The 18,539-nt window shown below is 50.3% G+C and overlaps 2 protein-coding genes across 6 annotated transcripts; one reads left to right on the forward strand and one right to left on the reverse strand.

The window, feature by feature from the left end:
• Nucleotides 1-67: 67 nt before the first annotated feature.
• LOC117581509 (lysine--tRNA ligase) lies at nucleotides 68-2,612 on the reverse strand. Of its 2 annotated transcripts, none has more exons than XM_034268786.1 (4): nucleotides 2,485-2,612; nucleotides 1,396-2,071; nucleotides 377-1,324; nucleotides 68-310 (listed from the first exon to the last, which is right to left on the reverse strand). In XM_034268786.1, the coding sequence occupies exons 1-4, from the start codon at nucleotides 2,514-2,516 to the stop codon at nucleotides 209-211; spliced, it is 1,758 nt and encodes a 585-aa protein (XP_034124677.1). In that variant the 5' UTR covers nucleotides 2,517-2,612; the 3' UTR covers nucleotides 68-208. The 2 variants fall into 2 exon arrangements, with proteins under 2 accessions (XP_034124677.1, XP_034124676.1); XM_034268785.1 differs by lacking the exon at nucleotides 2,485-2,612 and adding an exon at nucleotides 2,148-2,444.
• Nucleotides 2,613-3,219: 607 nt separating this feature from the next.
• On the forward strand, nucleotides 3,220-17,779 carry LOC117581505 (E3 ubiquitin-protein ligase HECW2). Of its 4 annotated transcripts, XM_034268776.1 has the most exons (6): nucleotides 3,220-3,654; nucleotides 3,685-3,945; nucleotides 4,008-6,745; nucleotides 6,804-6,970; nucleotides 14,976-15,164; nucleotides 15,236-17,779. In XM_034268776.1, the coding sequence occupies exons 1-6, from the start codon at nucleotides 3,540-3,542 to the stop codon at nucleotides 16,308-16,310; spliced, it is 4,545 nt and encodes a 1,514-aa protein (XP_034124667.1). In that variant the 5' UTR covers nucleotides 3,220-3,539; the 3' UTR covers nucleotides 16,311-17,779. The 4 variants fall into 4 exon arrangements, with proteins under 4 accessions (XP_034124667.1, XP_034124666.1, XP_034124669.1 ...); XM_034268775.1 differs by having other exon boundaries at nucleotides 3,220-3,945; XM_034268778.1 differs by lacking the exons at nucleotides 3,220-3,654; nucleotides 3,685-3,945; nucleotides 4,008-6,745; nucleotides 6,804-6,970 and adding an exon at nucleotides 10,558-10,832.
• The last annotated feature ends 760 nt before the right edge of the window (nucleotides 17,780-18,539 follow it).

Consider the following 18,539-nt stretch of genomic DNA (forward strand, 5'->3'; position numbering starts at 1 on the left):
CAAATCCAAAGTGTTTCTGGTAATATTGGGGGTTCCTCAGCCTGCAAAAGAAAACACACAGGAAATCCGAATTGGGCAAAGAATTTGTTTGTGTTTATTCGTTGAATAAGTTAAGGTCTTAAAGAGGGGCACCACTGGGACCAGAATACAAGTAAAAGTACATTTCGACTGAGTCGTCGGATCAACTGAACCATTTCGGATACGAATCCTACTGCTTAACAGCCTCGGGGGCCTCGACTGTTGTGCCTGCTGCTCCTGCTGGGGTGCGATTGGCCTCCTCCGGCTTCATGGCAGGGAACAAGAGAACCTCCTGCAAGATAGATAATGGAATTAAAGATCTATATCGAGAGGAAATTGAGGCAGACAATTGATGTACCTTAATGTTGTTCGAGTCGGTGAGGAACATGGTGAGACGATCGATGCCCATGCCAAAGCCTCCAGTGGGTGGCAGACCATACTCGAGAGCCGTGCAGAAGTTCTCGTCGACCATCTGGGCCTCGTCATCGCCGGCAGCCTTGTCGCTGGCCTGCTGCTCGAAACGCTCACGCTGGACAACGGGATCGTTCAGCTCGGTGTAGGCGTTGCAGATCTCCTTTTTGGCGACAAACAGCTCGAAGCGCTCGGTGAGTCCAGATGCGCTGCGGTGGTACTTGGCCAGAGGCGACATGATCTGCGGATGCTCGCAAATGAAGGTCGGATTGATGCAGTCCTCCTCGATGAACTCCCCCACCAGCTTGTCCAGCAGGCGGGCGGTGGTGCGCGGTGCCGGGCACTCGACCTGGTGCTTCACGCACAGCTGTGAGAGGAAATCGGTGGTCGCGCGCGTATTGAAGGTGTCCGCGGAGGGGAACTGCACTTTCAGCTTCTCCTCGAGCGTCTTGATCATCGAGACGCGCTTGAAGGGCGGCGTGAAGTCCAGCTCCTGCTCGGGCCCCTCGGGTCCCTCCGGATGGTACTTGATCTTGTAGGAGCCGCGTATCGACTTGACCATGCCGGAGACCATCTGCTCGGTGATGTCCATCACGTCGGCATAGTCCGCGTACGCCATGTAGAACTCGCATGTCGTGAACTCTGGGTTGTGGGTGAGGTCGATGCCCTCATTGCGGAACTGCCGCCCAATCTCGTAGACGCGATCAAGCCCGCCTACCACCAGCATCTTGTGATAGAGCTCCGGTGCAATGCGCATAAACAGGTCCATCTTCAGTTCGTTGTGGTGTGTGACGAAGGGCTTGGCCGTCGCCCCACCGGCCACCATATTCATCATTGGCGTCTCAATCTCCAGGAAGCCCAGGCGATCCAGGAACTGTCTGACATACGAAATGATCTGCACAAAAAGAGAAGGCAAAGATATAGAAGGAATGCCAAGTGCAATAGCAAGAAGTTCCTTTCATTTACCTTGGCACGAATCTGAAAGTTCTCGCGCACTTTGTTGTTGAGTATGAGGTCGAGATAGCGCTGGCGGTAGCGCGTCTCCTTGTCCTTCAGTCCGAAATGCAGATGCGGCAGCATGTGCAGGCAGGGGGACAGCAGCTTGATCTCCGTGGGCATGATGGAGAGCTCACCCTTCTTGGTCTTGCCCGGATGCCCCTTGACGCCGATGATGTCGCCGCGACGCAGCTTGGCCGTGTCCGGCTCGAAAGCGGCCTCCGGCTTGTACGACTTGGCGCTGGCCATCACCTGCAGCTTGACGCCCTCGCCGCGCAGATCATAGAAGATGAGCTTGGCCCCCGACTCACGGATGGCGTGCACGCGCCCGGCCACGCTCAGCGTGACATTCTCCAGGGTCTCGCCATCCGTCAGGCTTGCATACTGCTCGATGAAGTTCTCCAGGGAGATGCTGACATTGAACTTGTGTGGATAGGGATGCGTGTCGGGCGACAGCTTCAGCTCCTGGACGGCGGCCGAGCGCAGCTTGAAGTACTCATTGGGGGAGATTTCCTCTTCATCGGCGGCAGCCGACTTCTTCTTCTGTGCGCCCTCCTCCGCAGCGGGAGCTGCCGCCGCCCGCGTGGCCTCCTTCTCGGCCTTCTCCTTGGCCTTCTGCTCGGCCTTCAGGCGGCGCTTCAACTCACTGCAAAACGAATCGAAGCGAGAAAACGAAATCAATAAGAGAGCTGCTCTCCAAGCTATGCCTCCAAGTAACCCACAGTTTGGTTCGTGTGCTGGGTGCCAACTGCAGGCCGCTCACATGGTAGCCTCTGAGAATGGTCACTGCCCCTGGCGACGACACTGACACGGACACTGACACTCTCTGCAGCTGCCTCAGGGCACAGCGTGCAAGCATTTTATTGCATCAGCCACTCAGTATCTACTTTCTTGGAAGTTTCTTCCACAATTCGATTCGACTGCGACTGCGGCGACGGTGGCTCGACTTAACCTCACTTGTGTGCTGCGTTGGCCAGCGATGTGAATGCGGACGTGGCTGAGCTGGGCTGGTCTGTTGGTCTTTGTGTCGTCGTAAGTTTCTGGCCAGTCGGTACTCACTTCTTGGACAGTTCTCCACTTGCAGCAGCCATGATGTTGATTCCTTTGCGGTTTATTGTGTGTTGGCGCGGGGGCGCGGAAACAAGAATTCAGAGTGCGCCACTCAAGCAGTGGGACCAGCGTGACCGCGAAACTATCGATCAAATATACCGTCAGGGCCTCGAAAATATACCAAAGTATACCTTTGATGTTCAAAATATACCTTAAATATACCGTAGTCTTAAATCAGATTCCTCGATCCTGATGTTCTATTTGATATTACTAGCTTGCAAAGACTTTTAACACTGATACAATAATTTAGTCCTTTTGATAGGATTGTATACCTTATGACCTTATATTTCACAAATTTGTATTTGAATTTTTCATTCATTTCATTTCCCCTCTGAAGGCACGGAAGCTTTGCCTTCAGTATGTTAGTGTATGTAACATGTAGAGACACACTGATATGACACTTAACTGATATGAAACTTTTTGAAAAATAACGCTCTCAACAGAAAAGAAGTGAAACTCTATAGCTTTTTAGAAAGGGAAATGGAACTGGAACAAAGGTAAATATTATAAAAAACTCGGAGGGGTTTGGGGGGCAGTTATTCTATCTTCACAACATAATTGGGGCTAAACCACTAACCAAATAGTATAGTTACTATTTGGTTAGTGGCTAAACTCAGGTATATCCGCCCGATACCGGAGTATTGTTCTTGTGTGTGGCAGCCCTATGCGGGCGATAGCGCGTTCATCGATGGCGGCCATCGGGAGTTGGCCACCTCTAATCCCAGCTGTCCAACGAAATTCTTGAATTATTTTTTTTTTACAATTATAGCTGTTTATTGAGAAGTGTTTATTAATTACGAAGTGAAACAGGACGAACTGGGGCGCATCCATGAACTGAGTCTACTGCGCGAGTGCCCATTGAGTAAATGGGAGGAGGCAATGCAATGCGAAGCAAAAAAAAATCTATAACTCAAAAGTAGAGCAGAAGCAGCAGCAGCAGTTGGTGTAACACTGGGCGGAAGAGGAGGAGGAGGAGCAGGTGCTGGAGGCGCAGCATCCTCATCATGGAACCCCCAGTGGCGGCGGCAGTGGCCCTGACTCCGTTGGTGGCCTGCTGCCTAGCGGACAGGAATGTAGTGGATGTCGTGCCCCACACATCCATGCCCAATTCAGGTGATGGTGAGGAAGAGGAGGAGGAGCAGGATGAAGATGATGATGATGATGATGCCAAGGATGATGCGTACTACGAGGCGCGCAATGGCAACGAAAGCGACGAACTGGAGCAGGCCTTCCAAAGTGCTTTAACACTGACCACCAACGCTCAGCCGGAGGTGAGCATCATCGATGCGGATGAGCAGCTGCAACTGCCGCCCGGTGATGACAGTGCCAGTGCCAGTGCCAGTGCCTCTACCGCCTGTGGCCCTGCCCAGATGGATGCCCCTGTGCTGATGCGCAGGAAACGTGATAATTGTAAGTATTTTTCTCAATTGAATCCGATGCTGTGGCAGCGATACATTTCAACCGCCTTGCAGCCCCAAAAGACTTAAGCCATAACGAAGTAGGCTTGCTGCCAGCTAATGATTCGAAGCCAGAGACGGAAAGGGAAGTGGCGGAGACGTTGCTGGATAAGGAGCCCCGCCATCAGACGCTACTCTCCACCAAATCCTGCGAAACGCCGGCCAACCACACGACGCTCTCGCCCACAAACTCGTACAACGGCAGCATCGGCAGCGATGGCAGCAGCAGCGTGGGTGGCGGCGCACGTCGCAAGTCCTGGACCCTGTCGCCCCAGAGCGGCGGCTCCACGCCCCTGAGCGGGGCCAAAAAGAAGACAAAATCTGCAGTTGCAGCTGCAGTGCCATCCGGCTGCTCCACGCTGTCCAACGCCAATGGTGAGAGCTTCAATCTGTGGGTCGCCCGGGAATGCTTTGAAACGGTGCCCGCCGAGATGGTGGACAGCCTCAGCGTGGCCGAGGTGGATGAGGAGATCGAGGAGGACGAGGAAGACGAAGAGGCGGCGGCTGTGGAGAGTCTACTGGGCGCAGCCGCCGCCCTGCAGGCCAGCACCAATGTCCAGCGCCGACAGAAGCACCACTACCACCAGCATCTGCATCAGCCCTCGCCGCCCCAGCACCGACCACTGGAGCGCTCCTGGCCGCCCCGTGCCGTCGGCAGGGAGTTCAAGCTGCAGGGCGATGTCTTCAAGTTTGATATCCTTGACACGGACGAGCGTCTGGTGGAGGAGGGTGTTGGCGGCAGCAGCAGCAGCACCAGTACCACTCCACAGCACAACTCGCCGCTCTCCACGCCGCCCGTGCGCTTCAAGCCGCTGATCAAAAAGAAGATCGGCCCGGACAGCTACATCAATACGATCAGCACCCAGAAGGTGCCAGTGCCAACGGGATCGGGTGGCGTTCAGCAGAGCTACGAGTTCCCCCCCACCTTCCCTCTGGTCAGCAACTCGGCGGGTGTGTCCGCCAGCGCCTCGCCGAGCAACAACTCCTCGTTTAGCCAGCAGCAGCAGCATCAGTTCCCGTATTTGCGCCAGCATCGTCCCCTGTCCCGAGCTCTGTCCAACGGCAAGGCAGTCTCCACGTCCACGGAGGAGCAGCAGCATTTGGTCTCCTCGCCCCGTCTGTTGCTCTCTCCCAAGCGCCAACGGAGCCCTCCCTCCGGCTGCTCCACTAGAAGTGCCTCGCCGCTAGATGTGGCCGCCAGTCCGGAGCTGCACTCACCCACGCGGGGTCGAGGCGTCGGTGGCGTCACTGCCCTAACGGAGTCGACAGCGGCGGCTCCCGGCACGCCCACTTTCCATGGCCATCAGCGGCCACAGCAAAGACTGCTCAAGCGAGTGGGTGGAGGAGCGGGTGCGGGAGCGGGTGCCACTGCAACTGGCGTAGGGTCATCTCTAGTCTGTCCACCTACGCCCACACACCATGCCCGGCGGCATGCCCGCCTTCAAGCCGTCACTGCCAACTCCAGCCATCCAGCGGAGTGCTCCTCCGCCAGTTCTCCTCCATCTAGTCAATTGGATTACATCTACCTGCAGACGACGCCGCCCGCGTCGCCAGCAGCCCACGAGCCAGCCTCCGAGGAGATGGTTCACATCAGCAGCACCCGCCTGCCATCCATTCCGGAGCGTACAGCAGCAGCAGCAGCGGCGGCGGCGGCAGCTGCTGCAGCAGCCGGCGGAGCCGTCATAGAGTCCGGAATGGGAGCCGAGGGAGCCGGGGGACCTGGTGGTGGAGCTGGTGCTGGAGAGCCACCACTGCCACCTGCGTGGGAGGCGCGCATGGACAGCCATGGGCGCATCTTCTACATAGACCACACCACACGAACAACATCCTGGCAGCGACCCGGAGCGGCGCCCAGCGGGGGACCGGCCGGACGTGAGCAACACCATCGGCAACAGTTGGACAGGCGCTACCAGAGCATACGGCGGACCATCACCAACGAAAATCGGTTGGCAGTCTACAGTCTGCCCCCGCCGCCACGGCAGTCAAATGTAGCCTCCGCGGCACAACCCACTACAGCTGCCGCAGGTGCCGCCGCCGGTGCCGCAGGCGCTGCAGCCGGGACTACCTCGTCGGGCATCCATCCGGCCATAATGATGCTTTGTCGGCCCGATTTCTACTCCCTGCTGCACACGAACGAAGCGGCGCTGACGATATACAACCGCAATGCCGCCCTCAAGCACATGGTGATGCGGATCAGGCGGGACCCGCAGTGCTTCCAGCGGTACCAGTACAACAAGGATCTGGTGGCGCTCGTCAACACGTTCGCTCAGATGGGCCGCGAGCTGCCCTCCTGCTGGGAGACGAAGCTCGACCAGTCCGGCAAGCAGTTCTTCATTGACCATCAGCACCGGAAGACCTCCTTCATGGATCCGCGCCTGCCCGTCGAGTGTCCCCGTGTTGTGCGGCATCGCCAGCAGCATCAGCATCAGTCGTACTTCCATCCGGATCTCGTGGACGGCAACTGCTTGTCAGCCACTAGTGGCCACATCAACTCCAGCTCTGGTTCTGGCTCCGCCTCGGCTGCCTCCTCCTCCCTGGGCTCTGTGTCCGGTGTGCCACCACTGCCACCGCCTCGTCCCTCCTCCAGCAGCGGCATCAGCGGTAGAAGCAGCCATATTGGACATGGCGGCAGCCACAACTGCACCACAACGGCAGCCATCGGCTGTGCATACAGTAGTATGGGCGGAGCAGCTGGCGGAGGTGGAGCCACTGCAGCCGGCTACGAGGAGGTGCCCATTGCGTACAACGAGAAAGTGAGTTCGGATCCATCATCGCGATTAATGTTCTTCTTTAATGCCTTACCGATTTCAGGTCATTGCGTTTCTGCGCCAGCCCAACATCCTGGAGATACTGCGCGAGCGCCAGGGACAGCACACGGTGTCCCGTTCGTTGCGCGAGAAAATCAATGTGCTGCGGGTGGAGGGCGTGCCGGCCCTAGAGCGGCTGGGTCATGACCTACAATTGACCATTTTGCTTAGGTGAGTGTGAAAGCAATGACCCGTGACCTCATTTATACATGAAAGGGAACTCAAGTCGTGCGAGATCGGGCGGTAGGGAAGTGTAGCCCTTAGGATGCCAATGGGGACTGCTGATCAAATGTCAACGTTTGATGACATTTCACCGTTTAGGAGCCCTGCCCTTTGATGGGTTAATGAAAACAAATGGGAAATCTTTTTGCAACCCAATTTGGTCTCCAGCTGTTGACTGCTGACGCATCCGCATGCATCTCCAGCTCCAGCTGCAATTGCAATTTCCATTGCATCTACACCTGCACTTGACGAAGGTCCCCCCACATGCGAAACATCCACCTGGTGGCTTGCCTGCCTGCCAATTGCATTGCATTCTAGCGGTGCGTCATTGTCTTGATTTGGTTTTAGCTTTGAGTTTGACTTTAAATTTGCTTCGGTTTTGTTTTTGCTTCGATTGGTGGTGTTGGGTGGTTGCTTAGGTTGGTTTTGTGCAGCAGCGGTCCTGCTTGAGTGCTCTCCGATGTACTCATAAAAGCAATGGTACTCATGGTGCATGCCACTCATGTACTCGTATGTTTAATTGCTTTTGAAAATTGTGGCCGAAGGTTGCTCGCTAATTTTCCAAAGCATCAAGCAACACCTCCAAGTGGCAGGCAACAGGCAAAGGCAAAGGTAAAGCAAAGGCAAAGCAAAGCCCACAGCCAAGGTTAGTTCGTGTGTCTGTGTGTGTGAGTGTGTGTGCTGTGTTTATTGTCTAATTGGGCGTGTGTTTCGTTTCTTTTAAACATAAATTCTCAAATTGAAGCCAAACAAAAATATTGAGGAACTTACCTGCATTCGGCCATTCGCCGGCATTTATTGACCTTAATCGGAATCGGAATCTAAATCTAAATCTTAATCCACCATCTGAGTTCACCAGCAATTTTCAGTTTCGATTTGGTTAACGATTGAGTCGTTTAATTGCATTTCAATTAGCCCAAATGTCACGCTTCATTGCCTCCCCACACACACACACAAAGATCGAGTGCAACAATGTCAGCGCAGTGTGGCATGAGCCGTGGGAGTTTTGATTTTCGTTTGAAGCGTGGACATTGACCCAAGGCATGTGGCAGCAGACACCAGATGGCAGCATGCAACAACAGGTTGTGGCAGCATACTTTCTGGGGCAGTTCCAGAAACCCAACAATATCCTCTCCACAGATATTTCACTGTACTAGATGCCACTCTCTCACTCTCTCAATACGAACCTGAGGTATTCTGCTACGGCTCTCCTATTACTCACCCCTTTCGATATTCTATCTCTCTCTCCGCACTGTCTCCCTGTGGGCCTGTCCCCCCGTCTCAATGAGCAATTAATAAACGACGAATAAGAGTCAGCAAATACTTAGAGTACCATACGATCATCGTCTCTTGTATTTCGTATCGGTTGTACATGCATAGGTAGTGTAGGTTCACCTCGCATTTGTTTGTTGTTGATTATCCCTCGTATTTCGCCAATTGGCTAAATTATTATTTGTGATTATTTGTGAATATGAAATACCGGCTAGCACGATGCTGCACTCGTCTGGTGACTGAATAAACAGTGTCTGTTGATAACAAACAAAATGAGGAAGTGTGCTGCGGGGCGGAGGGAAGTGTGTGGCCAGGAATTTGGTATATTTTTGGGGTTTGGAGTTTAGGATTTTGTGATCTCTTGATTGCTTTATGGTGGGACATTCCACTTTCAGACACTGCCACGCCTCCCACTCGGACATTGAAGCAGCTGCTGCCGCCTGCGCCATAAATGCGGGGCAGGGGCAGGCCCATCCACACTAATCCCCCGTTCGTCGACCCAACACACACACAAACACACACACACACAGAATTTAACCCAATTCCAAATTCCAAATCAAGCATAATTTATTGGCCAAACGGGGCACAAATTCGAGTATCCCTCCACTTCCAAGACTCTGCCTCTGCGACTCCACACAAGTCCAAGTGGTGGGGGTGTGGCAGGGCAGGGCAGGGCATGGCAGGCAGTGTCGTCATCATCATTGAACTTCGCTGAAGCGTTGACAAGTTTCAGTAATTGGCTATTTGCTCCCGCAGTTGCGGGAAGTTTGAAATGGAAATGGAGTTGAAGCTCGTATTTGTGTTTCAAATTTGACCCATGGAAGGAGAGTTCGCCTTTTGTTATACCCTTCCATTAAGGGCGTAATTATCGTTTGACTAAAGATGTTTGCAAATCACAAAACGAAATGAATTCAACTTTAAGCAGGTGCCATTCCTTTGTTCTCTATCGAGGACCATGGTTTCTCTTCCTAGCTAACCTCAGCAGACGCCGGTCCGTCAGCTTATTCTTGGGTTAGGGCATCTAAAAGCTCGACCCACGAAGCCCTCGTGTAGCCTTCCCTGTCTTGCGGCTGGCCCTTGCTCTGTTGTTTGTTTACAGTTCATTGAGTTTTTTTGTCGATGGAGGCGATCGCGCGCTTGCGTGCACTTGGATACAATTTGGAGCCACACACAGAGGGAACAGTGAAATGCGTCTGTCTGGCTGTCTGTCTCTGTTGTTGTTCTGTTGTGGCTTCCGTTTTGGGGCGTGCTCAATGCAGGGCGTGGTGTGGTCGCTGAGTAAAGCGATGATCGGCGAACAATTATAAGCACAACCATGTCCAAAGCATAGCAAATTAAAAGGTACTGCAGTCTGCGAAGGAATGCATAGTGCATGCTCTTCCCTTTACCCTCTACTTCACATGCCTTGACCATGACCACGCCACACAAATACACACAAAGTCGGCTAGCCACTGCTCTGCCATGCAGCCGCTGCCGCTGCACTGCTCTGCTCTCTCAGTTGGGTGCACTCCTCGTGGGTGGTGACTCAGGAGAGAAAGAGATGGAGAGCGGGTCGTGCCATGCAGGCCACAGCTGACGGCAGCGAACACAGTGGCGCTAGATAATTACCCCCTGATCTTTGCTCTCTCTTGGCTCCCTCTCCTAGCCGTTTAAGTGGTGGTTCGCTGCCAGGCCCACTGTAGAGTGGCGTGCACTGCTGCCGCTGCGCCAACGAAGGCGTCAGAACTTCGGCAAAGAGTTCGGCAGATTTGGATTCTGCTTTGTCTTCGGCTGCGCTGCACTCGCGAACGCTGCCATCGATCGTCTTGTTTCGCTCGCACTGCAAGCAGAACACAACAAAAACATAAAAATAATCAAATAATATTGTTTGCCGCCTAATTTCAGTTTTATTTTGGTTTTCACATTTTTCGGTTGGGCGGTGGAAAAAGTGCCACCACTCCCGCAGTTGACAGGCGTATCAGAAGGAGCATATCAGAAGAGCGCAACGCAGCAGCGGCAAAACAGCATAAAGCATAACCATAAGCCACCCCTCTCTTGCCGGGAGCCGACAGAAAGCGAGAGTAAACTCTGCCTGGGCTTAGGGGGTCTCTGTGTGCCTCTTTTTTATCTATGACTCCCCAACTAAAAGCAACGCCGGTTCAGTTCCGTTTGCTTTGGCTCGCGCTCTCTCTTCCGCTCCGCTCCATTCGCCTTACGCTGTGCCGTTCGGCGTTCGCCGTTCGATTTGCGTAGCTTTCAATCCACAGAAGCAGCCGAGGCGGCAGAAGCATTTCTGTTCCAACTGTCAAAGCGCGTCGACCTGCACGCCAACGATCCCGACGATCCCACCCCCAAAAACTGTTTATTTTCCGTGCCGTGCATTAACCGTTATCCATAGATTGTTTTTTTGTGTGTGTGTGTACGCCGTTCCGTGGTAAAAATATATCCTGGAGATCTCGATTCCAGGTGAACGGAATGGTTAACTTTTCGGTGCTGCAACCTTTTGCGAGCGCAACAAAATGGGCTTTCTATCGAAGGCTGCCTACATCGTGTGGGCCGTGTAAGTACCAGCCATCCTACCCTAAAACCTAACCCCTAGAAGCCCCTTTTGGGTTTACTCATCGTACTTATTATTTGAGGTTTAAGGTGTGTAAATGCGCCGTTGTATTGCATATTATACATGTGTATGTATGATGAGGTAAGGTAAGGCGACGATGATCCACGTTCCATTCTGTAATGTGATGATGCGTGTTTCTTTTTTTCGCTATTTTCGGTTGAAGCTTTCATAAGCTTCGACTCCTGGATTCAGCTTTCAAAGCTTTTGCAGCAGCTAGAGGAACATTCGCTTTTAAGGCAGGACACACAGGAGGCGGGGCAGGCTAACTGTTAACTCATTAAATGTTCTGCGGTTGCAAGTTTAGTTTCTAGAGACCATTACTAGAGCCCTTAAATTGGCATAATTGAACCTTGTGGATAGTGCCTGCAATAATAAATATTTAACAACCGTCAGTCAGAATATTTTTGCAATGCGTAGAATGTCCATGGAATGTCGAAATCAGTTGAAGCATTCGTCCTGTCGCGGCAAGCGGATATCCATACTGTTCTGTGCGTATCCCAAGAATGGTTAATCGTATCAGGTACGATTATTGCCATAAAGTGTCACATGGAAGGCAGTTTCTAGCGAACCCTTCTAATTACACTGTTTAAGTCCGATCCCACATACCCCAGGGAATGTGTTTTCGTATAAATATTTTAAAGCAAAGAATTCCAAAAAAACAAAAACAGAAGCTTTACGATGTTTTGTATTGACATAGGTCTCCCTTCCCCACCGTCTGATTGAGGAGCACTCTTCCAAGAAGTATCCGCCTCCATCCCTTCGGAATGTTCCCACCGATTCAAGAATTTACATAAATATTTCGCATTGTATGTATGGCTTTGTATCTGGATCTCATAACTGCTTGGGCATGCAAAACAACATTCACATCCTGTCCGTCAGTTGCATCCGAATTTTGTTGGCGATCTCTTTCTTTCCTCCATTGCTCACCATTGCTGCCCCATGGATCAGCTTAGCTGCTCCATTGTATGCGATTCCGTATGCTGTGCACTTTTTGGCGGGCCACTCCACTGCATCCGAAGAGGCATATCCAGTTATAGCGATGGACTCTCGTCTCCCATTCCATTCCCACGTTCTATCCCAGAGACCAGACCGGATTGGAGTGCTGCCGGGGTAGGAGGAGGTACTCTTCTCTTGGGTTACAGGAATGAAATAGCAAATGGGAAATGCCGAGTAGACAACTTCATAAAATTGCCCATTCAAAAGATTAATGCGATGTACAAATCCCCTACAATCATTTTATGAGACATTTTTGTTGTATAGTATCCAGTATCCAGTTGCACGAAAATTGTTGAGTTCAGTTGAGATCTCAATCGGTCCCCAATTCAAGTGGTTTCTTCATATTACACTACAATGTTGTGGCATTCCTTTGAGGCATTCCTAATCGTGGGTTTATTTTTTCTGATTTTTAGGGGTTGGTCAATCGTTCGATTGGATGTTGCAACTCTGTATGCTCTTGTAGTTTAACGATTCCCCCTGCCCAACGTACTAGTTGCTGTCGCAACTCCTCAGATAACTCTTCTGATTCGCTTGGCTCACAGCCAGTGGCAGAGTGCCGAAATGGGTTAAGGCTCGCTCCATTATCATAGACCACCCCGCCGCCCGTTCGCTTATCAGCTTATCAAACCCACTCCCATCGACGCCACCCACAGTCCAGAGTCGGTCGGGGCTGGGCTGCGCTGCAATTCAAACACAGCCCGAAAACAGTCGCCTGCCGTCGTCGGTCTGCCTGCCTCTTGTGCCTCTTGCGAGTATCAAATATCACAACAATTTTGTGTAATTGGGAATTGTTTTTAGTATAGTTCTTACCCCGAGTGTGTTATTTTTGTTGTTGTTGGTTTTGGTGGATTTAGTGCATCGCTAATTGAGAATCCATTTGGGTTTTACAACCCAAAAACCCATCAAATGGGTCTCTTCTCCAAGTTTGTCTACAACTTCCACATATGGGAGCCGTAAGTGTTTTTTTTTTTGTTTTTATTCTTTATTTGTTTACATATTATTGAAAACCCTTACTGGCAATCATATTCCCAATGTTTGTTCTGAAACCAGAGAGAAAATACTTGCTGATGAATACAATACACATCAACAATACAATTCGAATAGGGACTGTAATATGACGTTTGTTTGGAGATCCTACTCATATTTAATGCAGACGAATTTGTTCCCTCTCCACACTTCCATCCCTTCCTTAAGATTAATTTAAAGTCTCTGCCTTACCCATTGGTTGTCGATAAACTATATCCATCTGTGCGCCCCCGCCACATTTAAAGAGCCAACAAAGAAGTCAGTGACCGAACGAGCCAGCGATTGCGTTATATTTTAATGATATTATAGACATATCGTAGATATTCTTCCGCCCACGCCCACGCCCCCGCCCACTGGTTGCCCTATCGCACACTGCCCCCACAAACAACAATGGCCAGCAGCCGTTCTTTGTGCAAGGAATATGATGACACCACACCACAGCCGCAGACCTTGCAGTAATATTCGCAGACCTCTTTTTTGGCGCGTTTAAAAACGCACACAATTTTCGAACTGCACTGCGCGGGCGCGTTTATGTACGCGTGCGGCTTTTATTCGTTCTGTTTTTGCGCGTTTAAATTCGCACGCGTTTTTTGTTTGGCTACTTGGCTTGAATTTCTATTTAGATTGGCGTTAATTTCGGCTTCCTGCTGTTTTCAGTTGCCAATAATTTGTAAAAATTTCATTCAATTTGAAAGTAATTTGACACGGGAGCATAGCTCCATAGCTCCATGGCTTTGGCTATAGCAGATATATTTATACGCCATAAGCCCCCCTCATTAATTGATCAGTTTCCATTTCCAAAAATGAGAAACATTAATGAGAGAACGAGAACGGAGCAGTGGCAGTGGCAGTGGCTGTGGCAGCGGCAGCTCCAATTTGGAAATTAGTCATTTCCGAGGGGCGATAATTGCACGCAAAACTGTTGTCACTATTGGGCCACGGCACCCCTCCTTAGACAGCTCACCACCCCACGATGCCCACTCCCCGCCGATATGCGGTTGACCGTCATAATTTTTCGTTATTAATTGGCCAATTTTCAATTTCAAGTTGAAGGCCAAAGTGGAAGCAAAAGGCGCAACAAAACAGCAATTTAAATTACGGATTACTGGCTACTTAGAATAGATAGATAGACTCATAGACACTTAGATACTCCATTCGATTCCATTCCATGCCATGCCATGCCAATTCCATTCTGTATTAGTTCACGCCAATCGATAGAACGCCCAAAAGGCCCCCAACCACAAATGCTAACACCAGCCCCAGCCCCCAGGCCGGCCCCCTCCCAACGCTGTTGTTGTGGCCACCAGCGAAGGTCATCGATTGCATCGATCGATCGATTCTTCCGCTTTGTGGTTCCGAAAGGGAACCTTTTTCTATTTCCGATTCTGAATCACAGACAAAGAACCTTCATCCCTGCTGGACAGTGTTGGTGCACCCACCATGCCATTCTCTATGCTCTGTGGAGCTCTTCTCCTTGATGAATGCATGTGAAATTGTGGAATGAAAATGCAAATGTGGGGGGGAATACATTAATTCCTATGACAAATCACTTGCTCTTTCGACCCCATTGCCTTTGTTGGTCATGATTTCATTTCATTGCTAAATGAATTCTTTGGAGTGATTCTGTCATTCATTTAAGTTGCACGGAGCCGAAGACTGTGCCTAGCCAGCCACATATGCGTTGTATTTTGGTGGATATCCAAGTATCCAGCTGATCAGACATCCGCTTGTTCCCATCCCAAAAGTGAAAACAAAACTTTATCTCCTTCGACAACGATGCACCTCTTTCCTGGTTGAAATTGTTTGCTTTCCTGCTAATCAATTGTCGGCTTAGTGGCCGGTACACATGTGGCATCCATAAACGCGGCGTCACTTACAATCAATTGCATCACCTCCACGCGGCACCACCTTCCCGCTGGCAATGGGGCACTGTGGCATCGGGGTATGACGTCAGTTTGGAGAGGCGGCACCGAGGGAGAGGTTTAGATTTATGGCACCACCAATCTATAAATATTATCAACTCTATCACTCCCAACTCACACACTTTTTGTTCATTTTCTACAGCCTGTTCGAGCAGGAGATCATGAGCTATGTTCCTATTGAAGAGCGGAGTCCACAGGGCTCGCCGGTGCTCAGCTCGAGGATGCCGCAGCGTGCGCCGCCACCCTTCCGGCGCGACTTTGAGGCCAAGCTGCGCAGCTTCTACCGCAAACTGGAGTCCAAGGGCTATGGCCAGGGACCGCACAAGCTCAAGTAAGTGTATCCCGAACCCGAAAACGAATCAAAAGCGTACAATAATCCAACAACGATTACATTCCTTACAGATTACACATTCGTCGCAGCCATCTGCTGGAGGACGCCTTCCGTCGGATAATGTCTGCCAATAAGAAGGATCTGCAGCGCGGACGCCTGGCTGTGCTGTGGGACACTGAGGAGGGTCTGGACTACGGCGGGCCGTCGCGTGAGTTCTTCTTCCTGCTGTCGCGGGAGCTGTTCAACCCCTACTACGGCCTGTTCGAGTACTCGGCCAACGACACGTACACGGTGCAGGTGTCACCGCTGTCGGCGTTCGTCGACAACTGCCACGACTGGTTCCGCTTTAGCGGCCGCGTCCTGGGCCTGGCCCTCGTTCACCAGTATCTGCTGGATGCCTTCTTCACCCGGCCCTTCTACAAGGCTCTGTTGCGCCTGCCGGTGGCCCTCAGCGACCTCGAGTCGCTGGACAACGAGTTCCATCAGTCGCTGCAGTGGATTCGGGACAATGACATCGGCACGGGCATCGACCTGGGCCTCACCTTTTGCGTCACCGAGGAGCTGCTGGGGCGCGTCGTCGAGCGGGAGCTGAAGCCGGGCGGCAAAAACATGATTGTCAACGAGAAGAACAAGAAGGAGTATCTGGAGCGGATGATCAAGTGGCGACTGGAGCGTGGCGTCCAGGAGCAAACGGAGTCGCTGGTGCGCGGCTTCTACGAGGTGGTCGACTCGCGCCTTGTCTCCGTCTTCGATGCCCGCGAGCTGGAGCTGGTGATTGCCGGCACCGCCGAAATCGACACCAACGACTGGCGTCTGAACACAGAGTACCGATCGGGCTATCACGACAACCACCAGGTGATCGTCTGGTTCTGGCAGGTGATCGAGCGCTTCAGCAACGAGCAGCGGCTGCGCCTGCTTCAGTTCGTCACGGGCACCTCCAGCATTCCGTACGAGGGCTTCTCCGCCCTGCGCGGCTCCACGGGGCCGCGTCGTTTCTGCATCGAGAAGTGGGGCAAGCCGAACGCCCTGCCGCGTGCCCACACCTGCTTCAATCGGCTGGACCTGCCGCCCTACCCCACACCGGAGCTACTCTACGAGAAATTGCTGCTGGCCGTCGAGGAAACCAATACGTTCGGCATCGAGTAGAGGAGGAGCCCCCCGAGTGATATTCCACACCCCCAACACCACATCCATTCCCTTCCCCATTGTTACCCTTCACGCATTCCGAAGCGTTTTATATTGATTTTTTGATTCTTTATAACTTGCCTCGTTATACTGTTAGTTATTGTACTGTAGTTATTTACATATGCATACATATATGTACATATGTATGTAGGAACAGAATTCCAATCCCATGGCACGACAGACCGCATACCAAGCACCCTAGTTCGTAGACCCTTTGCCTTCGTTTGCCGTTTACTGAATTGAATTGAAGTTACCTCATTGAGCAAAGAGCAAAGGTTTGCCGCCAGCGCCGCCAGTCACTAGTCCTAAGATTTATACACAAACCAGAGATACCCTAGAACCTAAGAAACCCACGCTTGAATTTGCCCCTAGAGACATTTCCGACCGCCCCCTCCCCAAAAGCTTTTGCAGAAAAAAACTCCAACGTAGTAGCATTCCCCCAAAGAGACACAGAAACAGCAAGAAATACAGAGAGAGAAAGAGAGCAATTCTATGCCAATACTTAACTAGCTTGTAATGTTGTAATTTCCTTAGCCTTAATTCCTCAAGAACTCAATTACACTCCGTAGAAGATGTTGTGTGGCATTCCCGCTTTGCATTACAGATTGAGGATAATGATGATATTGAGGAGCGTATGGGAATGTTAGTTATTATTACTATCTACTATATACCATTAATCCTTTTACTTCCCCCAGAAAGTACGTAAATTGTTTTTAGATTTACACAGCCCAAGTCCCCAACCCATCCCATAATGTAAAGGCGCTTTCCTCTGTTTGTGTGTGCGTGCTGGAAGAATGGAGATCTCTGGCCAGGACAGAACACACACATCGGAATCGGGTGCCTATACATACATTTATACACGAATTGGCTGCTGTTTTGCCAAAAAACAAAGATGAATGATTATTGGTCCAGTGCGTTGCTTTGGCTTTATTGGTTCTTTCAGCGCATACAACTTAACGATAATACCGTTAATTATTACGTGTATATTTAACAAGAAACTCAATACAAAAACCATTCAAAATTTAGCTAAATAATTGAACAAATAATGAAACAAAAAGAGACAAGTTTTTATGATTATTATTGATCGAATATAAAATACAAAAGCAAAAGCTAACAAAAAAGTGATTTCTTTAAATGTATTTTTGGCATTAGTTGAATATGAAAAGAGAACGAGACAGAAAGAGACAGGAACAGATATGGACAGAGATATGTAGCTGCTGGCTAAGATGATTTGAAGAGAGACAGCAATACATAAACAGAGACGGAGGCAGCAGCAGAAGCTGAGAAAGAGAAACGCTTTTTGAACTACTTATTGATAAACGACGAATGTGTTTTAATGAATTATTATTATTATTAATGTGCGTGTATTTATAAACAAATTAACTATGATTATAAACCAATAAATGTGAGCCTTTTACTTCAACAGTGTATCCGTGTTGGCTTTTTATGATGGTCTACAAATCATTGTGGCTGCATTTTGCTGCTATTTATCCAAAGTTGTTCCACAACGGGGAATTTCTTAAACTAAATTAGATCAGTTCGAGAACTCACCGCCGTAATTACATTTGATGGCGAATCAGGATCTGATATGTGTCCTGGTAATCGAGAGAAGTAATCAAGCATCCCTTGAACCCATCAAGAAAAGCACCTCCGATTTCCCTTGTGCTGAATGAGAACGAACATTACAGCACGACTGTACAGCATCCGATCGTTGTAGACGATCATCTTCAACCGTGCCCCTAGATAAATCAAACAAATTGGCTTCTTTTTCTATATATTTTATCCACAATTTTCTTTTGGTTTTGTTTTGTTTTTTTTTTTTTTTTGTTGCAAAATGCAATTTGCAGATACATCAATTTTCATTTTGGTTTCTTGTTTTGAAATGGTGGCATAGATACGTATGCCTATGCCCTTAAATATTATGCGACCATTTCTCTAGGCTAGGAGTTCCTTGTGTGTGTTTTTGTTTGTCTGTTGTGGGTAAACGAGTATGTGGATCTTTTGCGATTTGGTTTGCTGCTGCCCCGCGCGTTCGTATGTACAGTGTATCGAGTAAGTCTTGAGCTGGGGCATTAATGGAAGTTAATAGTCTTCGGCTAGTAAGTATCCTATCCGTAGCCATAGTGTTGCATATTTGGGCAAGTATTCAATGTGTTGGAAGGGTGGCGGCAGAGAGGCAGAGAGAATAAA

The sequence above is a fragment of the Drosophila guanche genome, unplaced genomic scaffold (assembly GCF_900245975.1).
Source record: "Drosophila guanche unplaced genomic scaffold, DGUA_6, whole genome shotgun sequence".
Taxonomy (NCBI): domain Eukaryota; kingdom Metazoa; phylum Arthropoda; class Insecta; order Diptera; family Drosophilidae; genus Drosophila; species Drosophila guanche.